Raw genomic sequence first — 27,618 nt, 5'->3', positions numbered from 1 at the left:
TCCATAATAAATACAAATACATGCGCAAAGGGAATTAATGTACAATTATAAACCGGGTGGTTGGAGCCCCTCCCCTTAGCATTTGCCATATACCACCCCCCCCCCCCCCCCCCCCCCCCCCCAGGCCTTATTGCTTAATTATATACCTGGTTTGAGCCCTGAATGCTGATTGGCTGAAAGCCGTAGTATATCAGACCAAATAGCACGGGTATGACAAAACATTACTTTTTACTGTTAGAATTACTTTGGTAACCAGTTTATTATAGCAATAAGGAATCCCGGTGTTTGCGGTATATGACCGATATCCCACGGCTAACGTCTGCGGTTGCCTCATGCTTAAGAATAGCCATTAGCTGGTATGTTGGCCATATACCATACCCCCTTGTGCAAATGATCTAACGAGTTTAATAATGGTGAATTATCTTTTATCTTGCCACATATTCAATTCCTTTATTACGTCATGTTATAGCTTGCAATAATTATTATTTTGAGGAAACACGAATTTTCGTCGTTAGATGTCGTTTGAAGTTACCTGATAGTCCTTCTTAATTGTCTCGATAACGTTATGGGAAAAAGTTGTATTGTATTAATATGGAAACTCATCTCTTGCTGTGAAAATTATGTGGCTAGTTCAGGTCTTTTGTGCACATTTTCGGTTGTAATTTGGCTAGAAATGTTAACTTGACCTGGCAACCCTGCTGGAGAGCGAAAGGGAGGGAGCAAAAAAGGAAACGTCGGATGCTGAAGAGCGGGAGGTTGGGTCGACTCGACCGATAAGTTTCACATTTAGAACAATCTCTGAGACATTTATTTTGCAGATAGTTAATTGTTAGAGTAATAGAGAAGCTATATCCTAGTTCTTTATTGAAAGGAAACGAGGAGCTACTTTATCAGGGTGAGTTGCTAGCCAGCTAACGTTAGCTTGCTAGCATCCAAGCGCGAAAGCAGAATCTGCACCGACGCACTATCATCATTGGATGCAAAACATCGGAGCCGTGCAGCCTCCGTGCGCGAGGAAATATTCTGGTTATATTGACAAGAACTAACCATCATCAGAAGCTTTCAGGTACAAGGATTAGGGTACGGTGGTTTCACGGGCTGACTGACTCACGGGCTTGCCGTGTGTGTTTGTCGGGAGAGACAACAGCGACAGTCCGCATTTATTAACGCTGCTTCTTGGGTCGTCTAGCATTGTCCTTTCATAATTGAAACTCAAATTAAACTTGCTGAACTGCTGGCGCTAAGGACAGTGGGTTGTTGTTATCAGTAGATACGATGTGTGCGAAATTCCAGCCATTTGGCTTCGTTGCCCTCGCATCGGTGTTGTCTTTCGATTCTCCCTACCATCCCACCCCTGGCTGTCTGTGAGGCCTCCCAGCAGGCAATGTTGTCTCACCACCCACTCTGTGCACAAACCAAAAGCTAGTAGCTAGCCTCAACAACTTTGTCAATAAAAACCTACCAGGTGTTATTCTTCAGGGCATATTAATGGACATATTTTTTATTGTGTGTGTGTTGTAACGTTAATTCCTCTGTGATGTGTGTCTGATAGGATGAGTGGCGATGAGATGAACCCAGCAGCAGTGGCCCAGGCAGTGGAGGATATACAGGGAGACGACCGCTGGATGTCCCAGGTTAGTCGACCCTACTGCCTCTAACTACACCATACTGTCCTGTCAGTAACTGACCTGAAGGACTCGGACTCTGCAAAACCTAAGGTCACTGATTCATGGTAATGTGTGTGTGTGTGTGTGTGTGTGTGTGTGTGTGTGTAGAACACATAGAGGGAACTTAACATGGATGGAACAGAGAATCATGTCCATCTTAAATTCAATCTCCATCTCCACCAGTTTGTAAAAAATCAAATTCTAGTTGTTACATGCACCAAATACAACAGGTGTACACTTAACGGTGAAATGCTTGCTTTACTAGCCCTTCCCAACGATGCAGAGTTTAAAACAAATAATGAAAAGAAAAATAGTAACACAAGGAATAAAATACACAAGAATGGAGCTACACTATATATACAAAAGTATGTGGACACCCCTTCAAATGAGTGGATTTGGCTATTTTAGCCACACACGTTGAAGACAGGTGTATAAAATCGAGCACACAACCTCCATAGACAAACATTGGCAGTAGAATGTCCTTACTGAAGAACTCGGTGACTGAACGTGGCACCGTCATAGGATGCCACCTTTCCAACAAGTCAGTTGTCAAATTTCTGCTAAACTAGAGCTTCCCCGGTCAACTGTATGTGCTGTTACTGTGAAATGAAAACGTATAGGAGAAACAATGGCTCAGCTGTGAAGTGGTAGGCCACACAAGCTCACAGAACGGGACCGCCAAGTGCTGCGGTGCGTAGTAAAAATTGTCTGTCCTCGGTTGCCACACTCACTACCGAGATCCCAACTTCCTCTGGAAGCAACGTCAGCACAAGAACTGTTCGTCTGGAGCTTCATGAAAAGGGGTTTCCATGGCTGAGCAGCCGTACACAAGCCTAAGATAACCATGTGCAATGCCAAGCACCGGCTGGAGTGATGTAAATCTCGCCGCCATTGATGAACCACACTTCTCCATCTGGCAGTCCGACTGACGGATCTGGGTTTGGCGGATGCCAGGAGAATGCTACCTGCCCCAATGCATAATGCCAGTTGTAAAGTTTAGTGGAAGAGGAATAATGGTTTGGGGCTGTTTCTTCATTGTTTGGGCTAGGCCTCTTAGTTCCAGTGAAGGGAAATCTTACCGCTAAAGCATACAATGACATTCTAGATGTTTCTGTGCTTACAAAGTGAGGTCCATACAGAAATGGTTTGTCGAGATTGGTGTGGAAGAACTTGACTGGCCTGCACAGAGCCCTGACCTCAACCCTATCAAACACCTTTGGAATGAATTGGAAGGCAGACTGCGAGCTAGGCCTAATCGCCCAACATCAGTGCCTGACCTCACAGCAATGTTCCAACATCTGTTCCAACATGTAAAGATGTGGAGAGGTTTGTCTGTGATAACGAGATGATCTGCTTTTTTTAACATCACATGCAACCAAAAAGTCCCGCAAGCTCTGGTTTTGTTGCATCTTGACAATTGCCCAGTTGTATGGTCATGTGTGGGGAGAAAAGGACAGAGAATGCTGCAGCTGGCCCAGAACAGAGCAGCACGTCTGGCCCTCAAATGTCTGGCCAATGTCAATAACATGCAGGTCAGACTCTCCTGGTTCAGAGTGGATGAGAGATTGACTGCATCACTGCTGTTCTTTGTAAGAAGTATTGACATGCTGAAAGTACAGAACTGTCTTTTCAGCCAGTTAACACACAGCTCAAAACCTATACATATCCCACAAGACACGCAAACAGGGTCTCTTCTCAGCCCGGAACAGAGGCTGGGAGATGCACAGTACTGTATAGAGCAATGACTACATGGACTTCTCTTCTGACAGGCAAACAATACAATCTCTTTAAAATAAAAAAAAGAAGATAAAAAAGAAAACACCTCAAGGAACAATGAGGAGACACACATTATTTGTAGTATTATTAATTTATTTTTCTTTATTTTCGAGTTCTTATTACTTTTTAAAATAGTCATATTGTTCTTTAGTCCTAGTGTTAGTTAATATTTGTCTTCCTGTCCATTAGTGTTTTGTGTGGACCCCAGGAAGAATAGCTGCTGCTTCTTCAACAGCTAATGGGGTTCTGAATAAAAACAATACAAACCATTTGGGTGGAGACATATAGTATGACGTTCTAATTGTTGGCATGCGATTTAGACTCTTCTTGAGATTACACTACTTTTGAGATCTGAAAGCAACTGACAAACTTTGATATGAATTGTGTTAAGAGGACGTTACACTCAAATTCCAACATTAATTTTCATTATGAATAGAAGATGATGCCAAAACTGGTGGTTTACCCAATACATTACATTACTGGGAGCTTACAGTGCAGACCCTTCCCTTTCCCACATTTTGTTATGTTACAGCCTTATTCTAAAATGGATGGAATATTTTTTCCCCATCCATCTACACATTATTCAATTTCTGTTAGTCACATGTCTGTGGAACTTGTTCAGTTTACGTCTCAGTTGTTGAATCTTATGTTCATACAAATATTTACACGTTAAGTTTGATGAATATAGATGCAGTTGCCAGTGAGAGGACTTTTTAAATTTTTTTTTGCTGAGTTTAGATAGTGATTATCATTTGTGATTATCATTATTTTAGGCATTGGTTATAACACTGTAGTTAGCTTACACTAGTAACACTTTAATCATGTTTTTGCGTTGCGTTTAGCTGTTTGCGTTTTTGCGTTTGCGTTTAGCTGTTTGTTATTACACAAGCAATAGGAAGGGACTGTTCATAAAGAGAGTGGCTATCATTCTATATTTCACAGGTACCAAAAACAAAAGAGAAATGGACTTAAGTCTGTGGCAGAATATTTGAGCTGTCCATAAAATTAAAATGACATTTAGCTCTTTATATGTATTTACTTTTGAAACATTAATAATAGTTTAAAACAGAAATAATATATACAAATCCAGGTTATGAACATGTCACATGTTACAGTAATGAGAACTGATTAAAATGAAAATATTCTTTAAAAAAATATATATAATTTTTTAAAAATCAAAATGGCCTTTTTTTAAAATCTTAGGCAATTAGGCGTTACAAAATAAAAAGTGTTTTGCCTTTGAATTTTCAAAATGTACCAAGTTCACCGAGTTGTCGGTAGAGATCTTCACGGATCCACCTGTATGCGAATACCCAATCCTGTACCCGAATTCTAAATAATGTTGCGGGCCTCGGTCGGTTCTGATATGATTGTCATGGGTCTCGGATATGTGTAATTTTGAGAGCGAGATACGTTTATGTTGCTGCTCTTGCTTTTCACAATAGTGGAGGGTGGCGTGTGTAAATTGTTCTTGTTGGGCGGCCAATCATAAGTCATCAAAGCGGCAATAGGTTACAGTCATAGAGCCTCTGTTTGGCAAAAGTTAGGAGAAATCTAAACAATGGAATTAAAAGTTAAAGGAGAAGGATCTGGTACAACGATCAAGATCGAACTGGCAGGCTGCTACTTAATATTCTGAATGGAGTTATTTGTAACTGTAAGACGGGAAAGTGCATGCACTGCAGCATCAATTAGCCTAGCCTAGCTAACATTAGCTAGCGTAACTAGCTTCTCCCAGGTTGACTCAGTCAAGACGGGTACTACGTTAACATATTTGATGATAAATAACTTCGCTATGGCAGCTATTAGTCTACTATAGAACAAGTCTACTTGGTCGGTTCCTGTCTCTCCCTCCCTGCTCCCTGTCACTTGTTCACAGTATGGCCCCTCCCCTGCCTGCTAGTGGCACCTCTCTCCTCCTTGCACTTTATCAGCTCCGGTTAATAAAGTAGCTTAAAAAATGAGCTTCCCTCACTCAGATCGGATCTGGATCCGACCAGGTCTATACGAAATAGGTCTAGTTTTTCTCAGGTCCGTACGGAGCAGGTATCTATATATGAAACAATTATTTATGCATATCGGTCTGGGTGGGGCAGCCCCAGGTCCATTTCAGAAGGGGTTAAACTTTTTGAACCCATGAAGACCTCTAGTTGTTTGTGTGTAAAAGCCAATTCATGCTCATTCCAAAATGTGGTCTGAGGCTCCATATTGAGGCTGTGATGCAATTGCGGAGCCCCGGAGGCATGCAGAGGCCAAATTGAGCTCCGTAACGCATCGCCGTGCGCCTCCCAAATTTTGTAACAATGCGGAGGGCTCCACATTGACATGATTCTTTGATGGTAGGTGGGGGCGGGAGGTCCTGTATAAACACACTCACTTCCTTGACAACAGCTCTGCTCAACAGCTCTGCGCTGCTCAACAAAGCGCAAGATGAATGAATGCCCTGACTTCTGCTGAGGCCGTATCACATGCAGCGCCTTTTAGGCTTGGGAGATATCCAGATTGTCATACCTTCATACCGACTTTGTGCCATACCGGAATATTTGGTAATACTGGCACTGAACACAAGGGCTGCTGTTTTCAAAGCCCACTCATACTCTGTAATCCTAAGGTTAGCAATGCTAACAAGTACATGTCAATTCCCATAGAGAATGATAACTAAATGCTAACGAGCGAATTGCAAACATTTCATACAGTGTCTGACCTAAACTATACAAGTAACTCAAGTGCTTCTCACAGTTTGTTGCACGCACAAAACAAATATTAGGCAGCAAGGCTCTTGATCCTGGAGGAGATTCTCTGCGGTTACCAAGGGAACGCTTGATTTCGGAAGACAGTAAATTAGAAAACTAAATCTAAACTGCAGAGCATTTAGCACATTTTAGACAGTTAATATAATAGTTATAAGATATCTAGCTGATAAACATCACATGGAGCATGCTGCACAACAGTTGGTCTCTCGTTGTTGTGTGCTTGTAAACAAGCACCAGGTGACGTGACTGGGGACTACCAGAGGTATTGACATGTTGAACGCACCGAGCTGTCTGTCTAAACTACTGGCACACAGCTCGGACACCCATATGCATACCCCACAAGTCATGCCACAAGAGGTCTCTTCACAGTCCCCAAGTCCAGAACAGACTATGGGAGGCACACAGTACTACATAGAGTCATTACTACATGGAACTCTATTCCACATCAAGTAATTCGTGCCAGCAGTAAAATTTGATTTAAAAAACAGATAAACACCTTATGGAACAGCGGGGACTGTGAAGCAACACAAACATTGGCACAGACACATGCATACACACACACACATGATAACATACGCACTACACATTCACATTGATTTACTACTGTAGATATGTGGTTGGGGGAGAGTATGGGCCTGAGGGCACACAGTGTGTTGTGAAATCTGTGAATGTAATGTTTTTAAAATTGTATAAACTGCTGTAATTTTGCTGGACCCCAGGAAGAGTAGCTGCTGCTTTGGCAGCAGCTAATGGGGATCCATAATAAGTAATAATAAATACCAGTAAGCTTCATAATGAAAATTATATGAAATTAAGAATGCAGTCTTTGTCTCCAAACGAATTGCACAAGTTGACTGCAGGGATTTACTTAAGTAGTTACAAATATTAAAGTGTATTAAAATAAATAGTTTCAATGGTATTGAAAAACCATCCCGTGGCTTTTTCCAAATACCCCTGTATACAGTGTATATAAGGTATACCGCCCAGTCTTATGACTTGTGGGTAGAAGCTGTCTCCAATTGCCAGAGGGTAGCAGAGTGAACAATCTTATGTCTTTGGTGGCTGGAGTTTACCAAGCAGTGATGCAGCCAGTCAAGATGCTCTCGATGGGGCAGCTGTAGAACTTTTTGGCTGTAGAGTGTCTGCCTGGGGATGACGTGTTGTGTTTCTGCAGCACACGCGGTTTGTTCAGGAGTGTAAGGATGCAGAGCCAGAGGTGCTGTTTATTGGAGACTCCATGGTGCAGCTAATGCAGCAGTACGAGGTGAGAGAGGACAGATGCCTGTGTATACAACATTGTGTGTGTGTGTGTGTGTGTGTCAGGGTTTCCGTTAGCCAGTAACGGCTGGCTTTTGGCCCCCAAAAAATATAATTTGGCTCCGGCAAAATAACACTCTTGATTGATCCCAGTCAATGTAGCATGAGAGCTGCTTCTACAGCTCATCAAACAGCTAGCTGTTGGTTGGTACTGGAGTGAAACCTGCCCACTACAATTCTTAATGCAATCGCATGTTAAAAACGATGGCCAAGATTAAAAAGAGCTAATATTTATTTCTCAACTGGTAATTAAAGCGAGTTTACCATTTGCCAATCAAGTACATAGGCAACTAGGCAAGCCTCAGCAGGTCACACACCACTTTGCAATGAGCTGGAGTCAGTAGGCTTATCCATTTTGAAAATGTATACCTAATTGTTTGAAACCTGAATGTTTTACTGCATATAATCAGGCATATCTTACCCTGCTTCAAAGTAGCTTAGCCAAAATCCAACCAAACGTGCATGCAGTTATTTTATAGACTTCCATATGCCATTGAAAACAGTAGCCTATTTCTCTCATGTTCTATTGGTTTTCAAATCAACTTTCTTTCATTGTCCAGTAGCCAAATGCACAATCCTAGTCATATTAGCAACTCATGCTAGTTTTTGCATCTTTAGATCTCCCCTCTTTCAAAATTTGTAATGGATATTTTAATCTGTCTCTTGAAACCACTCAAATGTGCGATGTGCTTTTGACAATGTTTTCCAGGGGATTGCACTAGGGAAGGAACAGTCGTGTGTAGCCTACTGCCATGTGCGCATTTTTGCGCTTATAATGTGACTAAATAATAGTTTACCAATATTTTAAGCTAAACATTCTGATCTGTTGCATGAGCCTCATTGCGTTTACATTTTTTTGACTGTTGCCTAGGCCTACAGGTTGTATGACTTTGGGATCTATTGTTCCACAACTGTCCCAGTGTGTGTTTGGAATAGGCTATTTCTTTCTTGAACGACAAGCTGACCAATAGAATAGGTTAACTGTTCTACTATGGGGCATAGTAGATTGGCATCGGCTAGTGATTTTGCTGTTCGGAAAAGTAAATATGGACAACTTCAAATTGTGCATTCGGTAAGAAGGACAGACGCCATGGCATCCTTGAGTTTTATGTTCTGTTAAGATGAATTACCATGAACTAAATGTGATTGCTGTCATTCTGAGCACTGTAGGTGGATGCCCTAATCCGGTTATGCACCCAATGCACATGGGTCCTGTACATTTCTTAAAGGTCTGTTCAATTAGAATGCTGCAGGTCAACTGTCCAGCACCACAACGGAAACCCTGGTGTGTGTGTGTGTGTAATGCATGTTGCTGTGCATTATATCAGTTATAATACTGTGTGTGTGTGTGGACCTCTGTGCATGTGTTAGTTGTTTGTTTACCTTTTGCTATGACACTGGTATTTTACACTAATCCTTGTCCTGGATCTCAACCTGCTACATCACTCACTCCACAGATCTGGCGGGAGCTCTTCTCTCCTCTGCATGCGCTCAACTTTGGCATCGGGGGAGACACCACCTGCAATGTGCTGTGGAGGCTGCAGAATGGAGAACTGGACAACATTGGGCCTAAGGTGAGATTCAATCGGGCCAGCACAGGCTCTGAGAGAGGAAAGGGCACCGCACAGGTGGACAGTTGTGGTCCTGGAGTGCTTTTCATCCAGATCAGAACTATAACATATGATTAAACTAATCAATACCTCGTTGGTCCCCTCCAGGTGACGGTGGTGTGGGTAGGAACCAACAATCATGAGCATTCGGCAGAGCAAGTTGCAGGGGGAATCCTTGCCATTGCACAACTGCTCACCTCCCGTCTTCCTAAGACTAAGGTTGTTGTTCTGGTAAGTGAAAGTTTTTGTTATTTGTGTACAGTGGAGTGTACCATTATGCAATCTCATGCAGGATTTGCATTCAGATTCAGAAAGTGTAATTGTCCCTTTGGTAATTTGGTTTGCTTTATCACCTCAGTGTCAATACTGTACTATATGAGCCAGACCTGGGTTCCGATACTATTTCAAATATCTCAATTACTTTCACATACTGTATATACAAAGTAAGTATTCAGATATATTTTATTTAAAAGACAAGTAGTTGAATATTTTAATGTATTTGGAAATACACTTTGAAAGTATTTGAAAATATGGAGTGATTTCATTGCCAACAGAGATTGCATTTGAATTCCATAATTTTGAATTTGTGTTAGGATATTGAATTGGAATGTAATATTTTTTAATTGAATTGTTGATTTCATGATTTGAAACTGAATTGAGTGAATACAGTGTTTTACACATGCACATGGAGTAGCCAGCCAAATACAGTGCATTCGGAAAGTATTCAGACCCCTTGGCTTTTTCCACATTGTTACTTTACAGCCTTATTCTAAAATGTATTCATGTATTTTTTACCTCATCAATCTACACACAATACCCGATACAAATGTATAAATAAATAAAAAACTGAAATAGTGCATTTATATAAGTATTCAGACCATTTAATTCAGTACTTTGTTGAAGTACCTTTGTCAGCATTACAGCCGTGAGTATGACGCTACAAGCTTGGCACACCTGTTTTTGGGGAGTTTCTCTCATTCTCTGCAGATCCTTTCAAGCTCTGTCAGGTTGGTCGGGGAGCATCGCTGCACAGCTATTTTCAGGTCTCTCCAGAGATGTTCGATCGAGTTCAAGTGGCTGGGCCTCTCTAGAACATTCAGAAACTTGTCTCGAAGTCACTCCAGCGTTGTCTTGGCTGTGCTTAGGATCGTTGTCCTGTTGGAAGGTGTTCCTTCACCTCAGTCTGAGGTCCTGAGCACTCAGGAGCAGGTTTTCATCAAGGATCTCTCTGTACTTTGCTTCGTTCATCTTTCCCTCGATCCTGACTAGTCTCCCAGTCTCTGCCACTGAAAAACATCCCCACAGCATGTTGCTGCCACCACCATGCTTCACCAGGTTTCCTCCATAAATGATGCTTGGCATTCAGGCCAAAGAGTTCAATCTTGATTTCATCAGGCCAGGTAATCTTGTTTCTCATGGTCTGACAGTCCTTTAGGTTCCATTTGGAAAACTCCAAGTAGGCTGTCGTATGCCTTTTACTGAGGAGATGCTTCCGTCTGGCCACTCTACCATAGAAGCCTGATTGGTGGAGTGCTGCAGAGATGGTTGTCTTTCTGGAAGGTTCTCTCATCTCCACTGAGGAACTCAGGAGCTCTGTCAGAGTGACCATCAGGTTTTGGACACCTTCCTGACCAATGTCCTTCTTCCCCGATTGTTCAGTTTGGCCAGGCGACCAGCTCTAGGAAGAGTCTTGGTGGTTCCAAACTTCTTCCATTTAAAAATGATGGAGGCTACTGTGTTCTTGGGGACCTTCAATGCTGCAGAGATTGGTACCTTTCCCCAGATATGTGCCTCGACGCAGTCCTTTCTCTGAGCTCTACGGACACTTCCTTCAATGTCATGGCTTGGCTTTTGCTCTGACATGCACTGTCAACTGTGGGTCCTTATATAGACAGGTGTGTGCCTTTGCAAATCATGTCCAATCAATTGAATTTACCACAGGTGGACTCCAATCAAGTTGTAGCAATATCTCAATGATGATCAATGGAAGCTGGATGCACCTGAGCTCAATTTTGAGTCTCATAGCAAAGGGTCTGAATACTTATGTAAATAAGGTATTTCTGTTTTTAATTGTGTATACATTTTCAAAAGCTTCTAGAAACCTGTTTTCACTTTGTCATGATTTGGTATTGTGTGTAGATTGATGAGGAAAAACATTTATTTAATACATTTTAGAATAAGACTGTAACCTTACAAAATGTGGAAAAGGTCAAGGGGTCTGAATACTTTCCGGATGCACCGTAGAAAAAATAGTGGGTTAAGATATTTTTGCCAAACAAGCTGCGTTTTGTTGGCCTCTAGTACATTTTAATGCCTTGATTCCGTTTGAAAAACAGCAAATGTATTATTGTGTTTACAGTTACTGAAAATGTATGAATTCAGTGTGTTGTTAGTTGTTTTGGATATTGTCTAGGCAAAGACCTATATGATCATGAGAACATTAAAACTTTTTTAACATTTAACCTGTCTTCTCTTGAGATTAAAGCATTTTCCTGCAAGATATGAATTGGCACCACTATGTTTGTTTTTTAAATTATATATTTGATTAAAATAGAAAAAATTAAGTAAATAGCCCAAATGATCTTGATATATAAATTAAAGATACAATTTTAAATCAAACTAGTTGTATGATGGACACTTTCATATTATGAAATGGATCTCTAAACAGAACAGATGTTCAATTAAGTTCTGGGTCCATACATGTTAACCTCCTAGAGCAGGGATGGGCAAGTTTGATGGGGATGGGGGCCACCAAAAATTCTGAACTCAAGAGGGTCCGCAGTTGCTCGCTGGTCTGCTTACCCACATCCATACCCGACACAGTCTTGACAGGGAAGAGAACATTTTTACGTTTTAGAGTACATTTTGTGCAATTCTATACATTTTTCCATGGAGCAGAGAGAATATTTAGCAATTGTATAACTAATGTAAAACCATTCTACTTGTTTTGCTATGGAGCGGAAAGGAAAATTAGATGTTTTACAGTTATTTTCTTTCAATTCTACACATTTTGCCATAGGGTGGAGAGATATTTGCAGTTTTTAATATGATATATGACTGAGACTAACAAACAAAATCAATGGGGGCCCCACTGCTGGTAATTACAAACTAATTTAGCAATCTAAAAAATGGAGGGGAATTGATCCGTGGTCCTTCAAAGGGGTGTGGGCTGCCAGTTGCCCATCCCTGCCCTAGAGTCTAAGGGCCCGGGGCTGGGTTTCTACTAAGCTAAGATATGGAGTTCTTTTAAGATGGTCATACCAAGGATCATTTAGCTATTTGATTTTGACCCCTGTATTTATTTAACCAGGGAGACACATTGAGACTTAGGTCTCATTCACAAATATGCCCTGGGAACAATAGTAACATCAGCACACACACAATTACATACAATATACACATTAGCCATTATAATCAAATACATTTTATTTTTTTAAATCCTTAACCAGTTTCCTAAATTTATCCAGGGACACCAAATCATTCAAAGGAAGTGACTATTCCACACGAGGTGCCTGATATGAAAAAGTAGATCTTCCGAACTCTGTGGTTACAAAGGGAGTCATCATCGTTAACCAACCCTGTGACCTTGTATTATAACCTGAAGCTCTAAATTTCAACCAAGATGTTAAGAATGTGTCTTTAAAGAGGTCCAGACAGATTTTTGTTAAAGGATGCAGTGATGAGTATTAAAACTGTCAGATGTAATAAAACAAAGTGTGCTATGATTAACAGAATCAAGGGATTTTAGAGTAGTCAGTTGCACTTCATAACAAGCTCATTTGTATGCTTCTTAAATTATAGATCATTGTCCATCCAAATACCAAGGTATTTGTATGCAGGGACATTGTATATTACAGAACCATTCAAGGAGTGAAGATGTAACCCAACTGAGATACTTTTATGAGACTTTGACAGTTTCTTCAATACAATACCATGATCAATATGTATGATAGGCCTTAGACAAATCTATAAACAAAGCAGCACAACTCATTTTAGCATTCAATGCATTGACAAGGTCATTCACAATTAATGTGGTGGCTGTAATGGTGCTATGCCATGGTCTAAACACCAGGTGGTGTCAGAGGAAAGCCATACATACTACATAATTATAGACTGTTCTCTCTGCCATCACACTGCAAGCAGTACCGGAGCGCCAAGTCTAGGTCCAAAAGGCTCCTTAACAGATTCTACCCCCAAGCCATAAGACTGCTGAATAGCTAATCAAATGGCTACCCGGACTATTTGCATTGACCTGCCCCCGCCCACTTTTTTTTTTACGCTGCTGCTATTCGCTGTTTATTATCTATGCATAGTCACTTTACTTAACTTTCAGTATCAATGAAAAGTTTCAACACACAAACTCATTCCAGGGTTTTTATTAGTTTTACACATTCTGTACATTGTCGAATAATAGTGAAGACATCAAAACTAAAAAATGGAACACATGGAATCATGTAGTAACGACAACAGTGTTAAACAATTTAAAATATATTTTATATTTGGGATTCTTCAAGTAGCAACCATTTGCTTTGATGACAGCTTTGCACACTCATGGAATTCTCTCAACAAGCTTCATGAGGTAGTCACCTGGAATGCATTTCAATTAACAGGTGTGCCTTGTTAAAAGTTAATTTGTGGAATTTCTTTCCTTAATGCGTTTGAGCCAATCAGTTGTGTTGTGACAAGGTAGCTGTGGTATACAGAAGATAGCCCAGTTGGGTAAAAGACCATGTCCATATAATGGCAAGAACAGCTCAACTAAGTACAGAGAAATTACAGTCCATCATTACTTTTTAAGAAATTAAGGCCAGTCAATCTGTAAAATGTCAAGAACCTTGAACGGTTCTTCAAGTGCAGAAACCATCAAGCGTTATGATGAAACTGGCTCTCATGAGGACTGCCACAGGACAGGAAGACCTGTGGGTAAGTTCATTAGAGTTACCAGCCTCAAAAATTGCAGACCAAATAAATGCTTCACAGAGTTCAAGTAACAGACACAACTCAACGTCAACTGTTCAGAGGAGACTGTGTGAATCAGGCCTTCATGGTCGAATTGCTGCAAAGAAACCACTACTAAAGGACACCAATAATAAAAAGAGACTTGCTTGGGCCAAGAAACGCATGCAATGGACATTAGACCGGAATCCAAATTTGAGATTTTTGGTTCCAACCGTTGCTTTGTGTAGGTGAACGGATGATCTCTGCATCTGTGGTTCCCACCATGAAGCATGGAGGAGTGATGGTGTGGGGGTGCTTTGCTAATCAAATCAAAATGTATTTGTCACATACACATGGTTAGCAGATGTGAGTGTAGCGAAATGCTTGTGCTTCTAGTTCCGACAATGCCGTAATAACCAACAAGTAATCTAACCTAACAATTTCACACCACTACCTTATACACACAAGTGTAAAGGTATGAAGAATATGTACATAAAGATACAGTGGGGAGAACAAGTATTGGATACACTGCTGATTTTGCAGGTTTTCCCACTTACAAAGCATGTTGAGGTCTGTAATGTTTATCATAGGTACACTTCAACTGTGAGAGACGGAATCTAAAACAAAACTCCAGAAAATCACATTGTATGATTTTTAAGTAATTAATTTGCATTTCATTGCATGACATAAGTATTTGATACATCAGAAAAGCAGAACTTAATATTTGGTACAGAAACCTTTGTTTGCAATTACAGAGATCATACGTTTCCTGTAGTTCTTGACCAGGTTTCCACACACTGCAGCAGGGATTTTGGCCCACTCCTCCATACAGACCATCTCCAGATCCTTCAGGTTTCGGGGCTGTCGCTGGGCAATACAGACTTTCAGCTCCCTCCAAAGATTTTCTATTGGATTCAGGTCTGGAGACCTTGAGATGCTTCTTACGGAGCCACTCCTTAGTTGCCCTGGCTGTGTGTTTCGGGTCGTTGTCATGCTGGAAGACCCAGCCATGACCCATCTTCAATGCTCTTACTGAGGGAAGGAGGTTGTTGGCCAAGAACTTGCGATACATGTCCTCATCCATCCTCCCCTCAATACGGTGCAGTCGTCCTGTCCCCTTTGCAAAAAAGCATCCCCAGAGAATGATGTTTCCACCTCCATGCTTCACGGTTGGGATGGTGTTCTTGGGGTTGTACTCATCCTTCTTCTTCCTCCAAACACGGCGAGTGGAGTTTAGACCAAAAAGCTCTATTTTTGTCTCATCAGACCACATGACCTTCTCCCATTCCTCCTCTGGATCATCCAGATGGTCATTGGCAAACTTCAGACGGGCCTGGACATGCGCTGGCTTGAGCAGGGGGACCTTGGGTGCACTGCAGGATTTTTATACATAATGGCGTAGTGTGTTACTAATGGTTTTCTTTGAGACTGTGGTCCTAGCTCTCTTCAGGTCATTGACCAGGTCCTGCCGTGTAGTTCTGGGCTGATCCCTCACCTTCCTCATGATCATTGATGCCCCACGAGGTAAGATCTTGCCTGGAGCCCCAGACCGAGGGTGATTGATCGTCATCTTGAAGTAGGAAAACCTGTATCAAATACTTGTTCTCCCCACTGTATGCGTTGCGCAAGTTAGAATAACAATGATCCAGGGTTTTACCAGCCTTGCTAGCGCAATCGATATGCTGATAGAATTTAGGGAGTCTTGTTTTCAGATTTTTAACCTTGTTAAAAATCCCCAGCTACAATGAATGCAGCCTCAGGATATGTGGTTTCCAGTTTACATAGAGTCAAATAAAGTTTGTTCAGGGCCATCGATGTGTCTGCTTGGGGGGGATTATAATCGAAGAGAATTCTCTTGGTAGATAATGCGGTCAACATTTGATTGTGAGGAATCCTAAGTCAGGTGAACAGAAGGACTTGAGTTCCTGTATGTTGCTATGATCACACCAAGTCTCGTTAATCATAAGGCATACCCCCCCGCCCCTCTTCTTACCAGAAAGATGCTTGTTTCTGTCGGCGCGATGCGTGAAGAAACCAGGTGGCTGTACCGACTCCGATAGCGTGTCTCGAGTGAGCCATGTTTCCGTGAAGCAAAGAACGTTACAGTCTCTTATGTCTCTCTGGAATGCCTCCCATGCTCGGATTTCATCAATCTTGTTGTCAAGAGACTAGACATTGGCGAGTAGTATGCTCGGGAGCGGTGCGCGATGTGCCCGTATCCGGAGCCTGACCAGAAGATCGCTTCGTCTGCCCCTTTTACGGCGTCATTGTTTTGGTTCGCCAGCTGGGATCCGATCCATTGTCCTGGGTGGTGGGCAAAACAGAGGATCCGCTTCGGGTAAGTCGTATTCCTGGTCGTAATGATGGTGAGTTGACTTTGCTCTTATATCCAGTAGTTCCTCCCGACTGTATGTAATAAAACCTAAGATTACCTGGGGTACCAATGTAAGAAATAACACGTAAAAAAACAAAATACTGCGTAGTTTCATAGGAACGTGAAGCGAGGCGGCAAGCTCTGTCGGTGCCGGAAGTCAGTGATTTATTTAGTATTCAAGGCTACCACAGCATTCTGCAGCAATAAGCTATCCCATCTGGTTTGCGCTTAGTCCCACTATCATTTGTTTTTCAACACACCTCCAGGCCGTGTAAGGGATATTTGACCAAGAAGGAAGTGATGGAGTTCTGCATCAGATGACCTGGCCTCCACAGTCACCCGATCTCAACCCAATTGAGATGGTTTGGGATAAGTTGGACCGCAGAGTGAAGGAAAAGCAGCCAACAAGTGGTCAGCATATGTTGGAACTCCTTCAAGACTGTTGGAAAAGCATTCCAGGTGAAGTTGGTTGAGAGAATGCCAAGAGTGTGCAAAGCTGTCATCAAAAATATAAAATGTATTTTGATTTAACCATTTTTTGGTTACTACATGATTCCATATGTGTTATTTCATAGTTTTGATGTCTTCACTATTATTCTACAATGTAGAAACAGTAAAAATAAAGAAAACCCCTTGAATGAGTAGGTTTCCAAACTTTTGACTGGTACTGTACATGTACATATTACCTCAATTACCTCGACTAACCTGTACCCCTGCACAGTGACGCAGTACCGGTACCCCCTGTATATATAGCCTCGTTATTGTTATTTTATTGTGTAACTTTTTCAAAACTTTTAGTTTATTTCGTAAATATTTTCTTAACTCTTATTCTTCTTAACTGCATTGTTGGTTATGGGTTTGTTAGTAAGCATTTAACATTTAAGGTCTACCTGTTGTATTTGGCACATGTGACATAAAATTTGATTTGATTTGAGAGATTAATTTGATGGGGAAGAGAAGAAGAGCTACAACCCTTCAGAGATTAATGCTTTTCCAGGACCAGATTCCCTGCACAATCAGTGCGTTAACAAAATAATCAGATTTAGCTTTTCTAACTAGTTTTACACAGATTTCTCAATCTCCTAAATGATTGCCAATCTGGGTTTGAGTCCGTAAAGCTAGTTTTGGCCCAGACAGCATCTCTATTATGAATGTATAACTTTGTCTAGCTCCAGTGTTTAAGGGAATATGCTCATCGACAACATTTTTATTTAACCTTTATGTAATTAGGCAAGTCAGTTAAGAACAAATTCTTATTTACAATGACGGCCTAACGGGGAACAGTGGGCTAACTGCCTTGTTCAGGGGCATCACAACAGATTTTTACCTTGTCAGCTCGGGGATTCAATCCAGCAACCTTTCAGTTACACGCCCAGGACTCTAACCACTAGGCTACCTGCCAACCCAAATATTGAAGACATTTGTTTTTAGTTTTTTAGAGCCAGCTCTGGATCATGAATAGATGAGATACAGTCAATGTCAGTCACTACATTGAAGATCATGTAAAAAGGCCTGTTCATTCAAATGTTTAAAATTCCTCTTTCTGAGAAAACATGGTTTGGATCTAGGTATTCGCACATCCCTGATACATACACTCGGACAATGGTCACTTATATCTAAGGAAAACACCCCACTTACAACATATTTTCCTGGGGTATTTGTAAATATGTGGTGGATCAAGGTTGATTTTGTAGGGTCCATCAGATTTTGACGCATGGGCTTATTAATTAACTGGGTCAGATTTAATTTAACACAAAAATCCTTTAAACAATCAGAGTCAAGGTTTCCACAGGCAAAGTCCCAACAATTAACACTTCAGAGGCTGAAAAGGAGGCTATTAAGTCAGTGAGTTCTATTAGCACACATTTCTTAGCAGAGGGTGGACGGTAAACTCCCATGATTGTTATTGTAGAGTTACTTCCTAATTGGAGACTTAAGACCAAAAATTCTAATTGCTTTGGGATGGTAACAGATTTTAACATTGAACAGAAAGGTGATATTTTACATATGTCTACACTGCCCCCTGTACCCTTCATATCTGCCATAAATACTCTGTAACCATCAATTAGCAATCTCAGAATCCATTTCTTTCTATTTTTTCTGGATTTTTGTAAAAGGCCCAGATCTTAATTTCTTCTATTTTAGACAATAGTATGTATGTTTAAGTGCATATTTTCTAACTCTTACTGTCTTTGTATTCCAGTGGTTTATCAATACAAGCCAGATCATTACATATTGGATTTGTTGTTTCAGACCTAACAGAAGATTTCAAGGAAATGGGCACAATATTGCCATATACAACACCTCTATGCTTGTGAGCACATGCAGTATGATAGCTAGATACAAGCCTGTTGATAGTATCGGAGGGGCTAATAGTGGTCTCCCTATTGTAGCTAACAGAACTATTTGTGAAATTTAGGTCAGCAATCAAAAAATAACTGTCATCAAAACTATTGACAAAAACCAGTAGTTTCAACATTGGAACTAACAGCCATTGTAGGGAGGTAAATTAACAGGCACAGGATAACTATTTAACACACTCATCAGAAGCCAGCATCCCGGAGTCGCCTCTTTACTGTTGACGTTGAGACTAGTGTTTTGCGGGTACTGTTTAATGAAGCTGCCAGTTGAGGACTTGTGAGGCGTCTGTTTCTCAAACTACTGTAGACACTCCTCTTTCTATTCTGGTTAGAGGCAGTTTGCGCTGTTCTATGAAGGGAGTAGTACACAGCGTTGTACGAGATCTTCAGTTGCATGGCAATTTCTCGCATGGAATAGCCTTAATATCTCAGAACAAGAATAGACCGACAGGTTTCAGAAGAAAGTCCTTTGTTTCTGGCCATTTTGAGCCTGTAAACGAACCCACAAATGCTGATGCTCCAGATACTCAACTAGTCCAAAGAAGCACAACAGTTTTCAGCTGTGTTAACATAATTGCAAAAGGGTTTTCTAATGATCAATTAGCATTTTAAAATTCTAAACTTGGATTAGCTAACACAATGTGCCATTGGAACACGGGAGTGATGGTTGAAGATAATGGGCATCTGTACGCCTATGTAGATATTCCATTTAAAAAATCTGTTGTTTCCAGCTACAATAGTAATTTACAACATTAACAATGTCTACACTGTATTTTTGATCAATTTTATGTTATTTTAATGGACAAAAAAAAAAATCAAAAACAAGGACATTTCTAAGTGACTCCAAACTTTTGAACGATAGTGTACATGGAAAAAGAGTTAAAAAAATAAATCATAAGGAAGTATGTTTTGAAGCGTCTCCTCAACTCCTAAACGTACTCAAACAGGTCCCAGACGTGCTCAATGGGATTGAGATGCGGGCTCTTACCTGGCCATGGCAGAACACTGACATTCCTGTCTTGCAGGAAATCACACACAGAACGAGCAGAATGGCTGGTGGCATTGTCATGCTGGAGGGTCATGTCAGGATGAGCCTGCAAGAAGGGTACCATATGAGGGAGGAGGATGTCTTCCCTGTAAAGCACAGCATTGAGATTGCCTGCAATGACAACAAGCTCAGTCCGATGATGCTTTGACCCACGCCCCAGACCATGATGGACCCTCCACCTCCAAATTGATCCCGCTCCAGACTACTGGCCTCGGTGTAGCGCTCATTCCTTCGACGATGAACGCAAGTCCGACCATCACCCCTGGTGAGACAAAACCGCAACTCGTCAGCGAAGAGCACTTTTTGCCAGTCCTGTCTGGTCCAGCGACAGTGGGTTTGTGCCCACCGTGATGTCTGGTGAGGACCTGCCTTACAACAGGCCTACAAGCCCTCAGTCCTCTCTCTCCGCCTATAGCGGACAGTCTGAGCACTGATGGAGGAATTGTACGTTCCTGGTGTAACTCGGGCAGTTTTTGTTGCCATCCTGTACCTGTCCCGCAGGTGTGATGTTTGGTTGTACTGATCCTGTGCAGGTGTTGTTACACGTGGTCTGCCACTGCGAGGACGATCAGCTGTCTGTCTTGTCTCCCTGTAGCGCTGTCTTAGGCGTCTCACAGTACGGACATTGCAATTTATTGCCCTGGCCACATCTGCAATCCTCATGCCTCCTTGCAACATGCCTAAGCCATGTTCACGCAGATGAGCAGGGACCCTGTGCATCTTTCTTTTGGTATTTTTTAGAGTCAGTATAAAGGCTTCTTTTAGTGTCCTAAGTTTTCATAACTGTGACCTTAATTGCCTAACGTCTGCAAGCTGTTAGTGTCTTAACAACCGTTCCACAGGTGCATGTTCATTAATTGTTTATGGTTCATTGAACAAGTCCTTTACAATGAAGATCTGTGAAGTTATTTGGATTTGTATGGATTATCTTTGAAAGACAGGGTCCTGAAAAAGGGACATTTCGTTTTTTTGCTGAGTTTATATCTGAGAGATATGAGATTTCTTTTATAGTGGAATTACGCATTTACCTTGACGTGGAAATGCTCGATTCACATACATTTTTCGTCCAGGTACCGGGTTACCTTCAGACGAGTCCTGTGACACTTGTGGGTGTCGTAGAGTAAAACAAAGAATACAATCGTGTCCGTGAGAGTCATATTAGTGTGTAGCCCAAATAATTTGGACGCTACAGAGAGATGTTGGCACATCAGCGTTACAGACTTCAGATGCGAGTCCCATGATGGTTTTGTGAGTATAGCTCAGTAGACTACTGACGAGTCACTCACTTTAGGACTTGCCTGACAGTCATGTCAACTGACTAAATACACTGCTCAAAAAAATAAAGGGAACACTTAAACAACACAATGTAACTCCAAGTCAATCACACTTCTGTGAAATCAAACTGTCCACTTAGGAAGCAACACTGATTGACAATAAATTTCACATGCTGTTGTGCAAATGGAATAGACAACAGGTGGAAATTATAGGCAATTAGCAAGACACCCCCAATAAAGGAGTGGTTCTGCAGGTGGTGACCACAGACCACTTCTCAGTTCCTATGCTTCCTGGCTGATTTTTTGGTCACTTTTGAATGCTGGCTGTGCTTTCACTCTAGTGGTAGCATGAGACGGAGTCTACAACCCACACAAGTGGCTCAGGTAGTGCAGCTCATCCAGGATGGCTCATCAATGTGAGCTGTGGCAAGAAGGTTTGCTGTGTCTGTCAGCGTAGTGTCCAGAGCATGGAGGCGCTACCAGGAGACAGGCCAGTAGATCAGGAGACGTGGGGGAGGCCGTAGGAGGGCAACAACCCAGCAGCAGGACCGCTACCTCCGCCTTTGTGCAAGGAGGAGCAGGAGTAGCACTGCCAGAGCCCTGCAAAATTACCTCCAGCAGGCCACAAATGTGCATGTGTCTGCTCAAACGGTCAGAAACAGACTCCATGAGGGTGGTATGAGGGCCTGACGTCCACAGGTGGGGGTTGTGCTTACAGCCCAACACCGTGCAGGATGTTTGGCATTTGCCAGAGAACACCAAGATTGGCAAATTCGCCACTGGCGCCCTGTGCTCTTCACAGATGAACGCAGGTTCACACTGAGCACATGTGACAGACGTGACAGTCTGGAGACACCGTGGAGAACGTTCTGCTGCCTGCAACATCCTCCAGCATGACCGGTTTGGCGGTGGGTCAGTCATGGTGTGGGGTGGCATTTCTTTGGGGGGGCTGCACAGCCCTCCATGTGCTCGCCAGAGGTAGCCTGACTGCCATTAGGTACCGAGATGAGATCCTCAGACCCCTTGTGAGACCATATGCTGGTGCGGTTGGCCCTGGGTTCCTCCTAATGCATGACAATGCTAGACCTCATGCGGCTGGAGTGTGTCAGCAGTTCCTGCAAGAGGAAGGCATTGATGCTATGGACTGGCCCGCCCGTTCCCCTGACCTGAATCCAATTGAGCACATCTGGGACATCATGTCTCGCTCCATCCACCAAAGCCACGTTGCACCACAGACTGTCCAGGAGTTGGCGGATGCTTTAGTCCAGGTCTGGGAGGAGATCCCTCAGGAGACCATCCACCACCTCATCCGGAGCATGCCCAGGCGTTGTAGGGAGGTCATACAGGCACGTGGAGGCCACACACACTACTGAGCCTCATTTTGACTTGTTTTAAGGACATTACATCAAAGTTGGATCAGCCTGTAGTGTGGTTTTCCACTTTAATTTTGAGTGTGACTCCAAATCCAGACCTCCATGGGTTGATACATTTGATTTCCATTGATATTTTTTGTGTGATTTTGTTGTCAGCACATTCAACTATGTAAAGAAAAAAGTATTTAATAAGAATATTTCATTCATTCAGATCTAGGATGTGTTATTTTAGTGTTCCCTTTATTTTTTTGAGGAGTGTTCTTAAAATATAATCAAGGTCTTTAGTTTACTTGTCCCAATGCGATACCATGGATATATAACTACGTTAAATTATTTCTCAATGGCAAGGCTATATGAGATCAACTTTATTCAGTCAGTTCAACACCTTTTATAAACTAGTGAAGCTTACAGTTTGTCAATCAAAGCACAGTAGCGGCCCTGCTACCCTACAGCCATCATTCATCCGGTGTTGCCATCAGACATCAACCGTTGAGGGAATGCTTCCTTTGAAATCAATGAAAGATGCTGCCCCCGTTGCATCACGTACAACATCCAAGCTCAAGAATTGGTTGAAGTAAGGAATCTTCTAGCTAGCAGAAACTCTAGCTAGCTACGTTGACTATGTTTACATTGTAAACCAAAACAAAAGCAACATGTAATTAGAGCATAATTTAGTACAATTTCTAGCAACAATTTAAGAGTGCTTCCAAAAAACTGGATGAAAGCTGTTGTACATACACATAATCGATGAATAGGGTTCAGTAGGGAAAAATATAGTAAAGATGCTCTTCCACTCTGCTCTCAAAACAATTTTGTTTTGCAGGTAGAATGCCACATTGACACACTGTTGCCAAAGCAACACTTATAGTGGAGCTGAAGCGTAAGCCTATGCACCACCACTACGTGGCTACATATGAAACAGCAAAAGAAAATAAATTAATGTGCCAAAAAACAATAGGCTAAGTGGATTTCAACTCATCGTTATCACATTATATGGGACTTGCAAATTGACTCACAGAGACAATGAATGAGCATCATGCTCTCTGCCTCTATTTGAGCTCCCGAGTGGCGCATCAGTCTAAGGCACTGCATCTCAGTGCAAGGTGCGTCGACACAGACCCTGGTTCGATTCCAAGCTGTATCACAACCAGCCATGATTGGGAGTCCCATTGGGTTATGCACCATTGGCCCAGCGTCGTCCGGGTTAGGGTTTGGCCGGGGTGGGCCATCAATGTAAATAAGAATTTGTTCTTAAAACTCATTTTTTCTTTGAATTTTCGCCTGACATACCCAAATCTAACTGCTCAGGCCCTGAAGCATATATGCATATTCTTGGTACCGTTTGAAAGGAAACACTTTGAAGTTTGTGGAAATGTGAAGTCTCGTTACCTTCTAGGATCTCTGAGGAATAGATACGAACGTGATTTGACTCGTTGAAACAACGTTTAGGGTGAGATTTCTTTGCAAATTCCTTTCTTTGCAAATCGAACGAGTGGAAATACAAAATCGATCGTGCATGATTTATGGACCTTTTTAGAATATGAAAAATTATTTTATCTAACAAAACAACACTTCATGTTATCTCTGGGACCCTTTGGACGATAAATCAGAGCAAGATTTTCAGAATGAAAGTACACATTTCACCTTCAGAGGTGAAATAATCAAACCTATTGCAGTGAAAAAACAACTTTGTTGTTAGGAGCAATAGCATGGCATTTTTTCGCAGTAATAGCTACTGTAAATTGGACAGTGTAGTTATATTAACAATAATTTAAGCTTTCAGCCGATATAAGACACATATTTACCGACATTTGTTGTTACTCTAAAATCTGCGATCTTGACATAACGCGCTGAACGATTTACAACTGTCCCGTTGACGGAACGCCCATCCTTACGTTTTTTTAACTGACTTGTCTAGTTAAATATAGGTTAAATAAAAATATGAATGTTTGCTATAGGTTATTGAGGCAATACAAACATAATGTGACTAAAATGAAAGGATATCTAGTTGACTAAAATAGCCCACAGTTTTCCTAATTTTGACAATAACTAGACTAAATCCTTATTCAAATGGTATAAATGTGACTAAGACTTAATGATATTTTAGTCAAAATGACTATGCCTAGACTAAATCTAAATAAAAAAGAGTGCCAAAATTAACACTGATCTGAATGCATCTGAGAAGTTGAATATATTAAACTTTGATCAACTTGAAATGATAGTTTGTTAACTTGATACATGGACAATTAATGCCATATATACCATATTGAAACAGAATATTTAAATATTGAATTACATTTTATTTTGAATTTTAAAATTGAATGCAATATTTATTCAATTCAGTTTCAAATAATGAAAAAGTTAAATTTATGAATTCAATCATTTCAAAATATTTTTTTAAATGCAATATCCTAATACAACTTCAGAATGATGGAATTCAAATACATTTTCTCAAGTAAAAGTACTTTTTTTTGGCTGTGTATTTTAAAAAAGCTCATACACAGATTTTTTTTGTTGTTGTTATAAAAAAAATACCAGTTACTCAAATACACATGTATTTGAACCCAGGTCTGATATGCATATGAGGATGCATGCATTTACAGATGTGTCCTTAGCTCCCAGTAGTAACCAACCTCTGCTGTCTGTCCGTTTCAGGGTCTGTTGGCACGGGGCGAGTGGCCCAACCCGCTGCGGGAGAAGAACGTGGCGGTTAACAGCTTCCTGCGTTCCTGGCTGCCACGGCTGGGCCATACCCAGTTCCTGGATGTGGGGGCGGGCTTCGTGCACTCTGACGAGACCATCTCCACCAGGGACATGTTTGACTTCCTGCACCTGACAGCGGCGGGCTACCGGGCCATCGCCAAGCCCCTCATTGACCTGCTGCTGCAGATACTGGAGGAGACGCCTGAGGAGAAGAGAGCCTCGCTGGTCTGAGAGCCACGGCCCAGGGGCCACACACCCACACAGCCAGGTGCATGCCTCACTCATTCACTCTGCTGGGGAGTAGCTGGAATTTGCCTAAAACCACTAATCCAGGATCTGGTCCTAGATCTGTCCTAGATCTGATCTGTTCCTAGATCTGATCTGTTCCTAGATATATCCTAGATCTGATTTGGTCCTAGGTCTGTTGTTAGGGGCAAGATCTGTGGCAACTTCTACCTCTACAGGGAATGGGGGGGAGTAGTCAGGGGTGAGGCATGCTCCTGTCTATTGAGATGGGGTCAGATCAAGATGTCACTTGCTGGGCCAAGCAGAGAGATTGGGCACTCATTTGAGTGGAACTGGAACTGCAGGAGAGGAGGGGGAGTGCATGGGTTCATGTGCGTGTGTGCAGGGAGACATAGTTGACGGTGTGGAGAAGTGAAAGAGAGAGCGACAACAATACTTCCAGAGACATCGTACATGCTGTAGCAGCAACAGAGGATAGAGAGAGATCCGACACCTGCACAAGCTGTATAGAGAGGCTAATGGCAAACATGCATAGACTCTGAGAGACACACACACAGACACTGTATTAGACTTTAAAATGTCAGCTTTGCCAATTGTTATGTAAATTAGCTTCCTACTTGGGCACAGCTTAACAACACAGTAATAAACACTCCTATATATTCCCTCTGAGAAATCTGTTTGATTTGGCTCCATATGCCCCAGTCTAAACCAACAGCCCTTTAAAAGCTCTAAACCGCCATCCGAGTACCAACTGTAATCTTCTCTCCTCCCTCCCTCACTCTGTGCCTTGACACACAAAACGGTGAAGTCCAGCTATCCTCCCATACCTGCCTTCTGCCCCACACACACACACACACACACACACACTTTGGCTTTCTCTCCCTTTCTTACACATAGGAAACTACTCTCCTACAGACTCCAATACCTGCTTACTCTGTCTCTCGCCTACTCTTCATTCTGTCCCTATTTTGTCTCGTTGTGTGTAGTATACAGAACTCCGATCCATCCCAGTCCAGACTACCACCTGCCTCCTAACATATGACATTGTCGCAGGACGTCTTAAACAGTTGCATCATGATAAAGCTACTGACATGGAATTACATAGATTTAATAGTCTACTACCACACTAAAACCCAACCACAGGTCACAATCCTGTTTTGTCTCTTCCTGGTGCAGTTGAACTGAAGTGGTTTCTGAGGTCCTCTTGCTCTCATGTTACTAGCTACTGTCTTTAAGGAAATGTAGCTTCTTTTTTTTTACAACCAAATCTCTGTTTTGATGTCAATGGCAAATTTATAGAAGGGTTCAAAGACTTTTTGTTTTTGTTTTGTGTGATTTCACTTGTTTTTGAGAAACTTACCCCAGCCATCATTTCCTCGTCCTCGTTGTGCAGTACTGGGGCTCTGAACAAATGTATATTTCATTTTGTGCGACTCAAGCCGTCAAGCCCCTATCCAGCTGTTCCATTTTCTATGTAGCCTGCTGCTAGAATGGGCGGAGAGATATCACTCGAGTTGTCTGTTTCATGTGTACAACATCTAAAGACCTGCATCACTATACTGAGAGCTTTTCTGTTTTTAAAAGGATGTATTTGGGTTTTTCGGAGCCCCCGTACTGCACATCGAGGATAACGAAAATGAATCGCTCTTTGGGGTAAGTTTCTCAAAAACAAGTGAAATCACCAAGTGTCTGGACATGCCATATACATTTTTTTTTAATGATTTGGTTGTAAAAAGCTAAATTGTCTTTTAAGCTCTACACATATTCTTCTTGTGGTGTGTGTGTGTGTGTGTGTGTGTGTGTGTGTGTGTGTGTGTGTGTGGTGTGTGTGTGTGTGTGTGTGTGTGTGTGTGTGTGTGTGTGTGTGTGTGTGTGTGTGTGTGTGTGTGTGTGTGTGTGTGTGTGTGTGAACCTTCAACACTGGCTTGGGTGAGAAGTGTGTACAGTATGTGTCACTTATGGTTGATTGTATGACTGTTTAGAAGTGACCCATTTGTATATAATACATATATGTGAAGCTTGGATAGATGGCCTTGTGTTGCGGATGTGGTAGTGTTTGTAAGATAATTAACGATAGCGAGTATCTGTATTTGGTGCAAACTACGCTATATTCTCACATGCTTAAGTGTTCCAATAAAGGACCATGAATGTACATAATTTGTGGTGTTGCTTCATTTCA

At 41.8% G+C, this 27,618-nt stretch overlaps 1 protein-coding gene across 5 annotated transcripts; it reads left to right on the top strand.

The window, feature by feature from the left end:
• The first annotated feature begins 216 nt into the window (after window positions 1-216).
• LOC110537342 (platelet-activating factor acetylhydrolase IB subunit beta) lies at window positions 217-27,591 on the top strand. Of its 5 annotated transcripts, none has more exons than XM_036937316.1 (6): window positions 217-356; window positions 1,553-1,634; window positions 7,371-7,460; window positions 8,971-9,087; window positions 9,232-9,354; window positions 25,146-27,591. In XM_036937316.1, the coding sequence occupies exons 1-6, from the start codon at window positions 295-297 to the stop codon at window positions 25,422-25,424; spliced, it is 753 nt and encodes a 250-aa protein (XP_036793211.1). In that variant the 5' UTR covers window positions 217-294; the 3' UTR covers window positions 25,425-27,591. The 5 variants fall into 5 exon arrangements, with proteins under 5 accessions (XP_036793211.1, XP_036793214.1, XP_036793213.1 ...); XM_036937318.1 differs by lacking the exon at window positions 217-356 and adding an exon at window positions 395-413; XM_021623295.2 differs by lacking the exon at window positions 217-356 and adding an exon at window positions 578-895.
• Window positions 27,592-27,618: the final 27 nt, after the last annotated feature.

This window comes from Oncorhynchus mykiss, chromosome 12 (assembly GCF_013265735.2).
Source record: "Oncorhynchus mykiss isolate Arlee chromosome 12, USDA_OmykA_1.1, whole genome shotgun sequence".
NCBI lineage: Eukaryota > Metazoa > Chordata > Actinopteri > Salmoniformes > Salmonidae > Oncorhynchus > Oncorhynchus mykiss.
The sequence above is the reverse complement of the archived record's forward strand: the minus strand, read 5'-3'. Positions and strand labels throughout refer to the sequence as shown.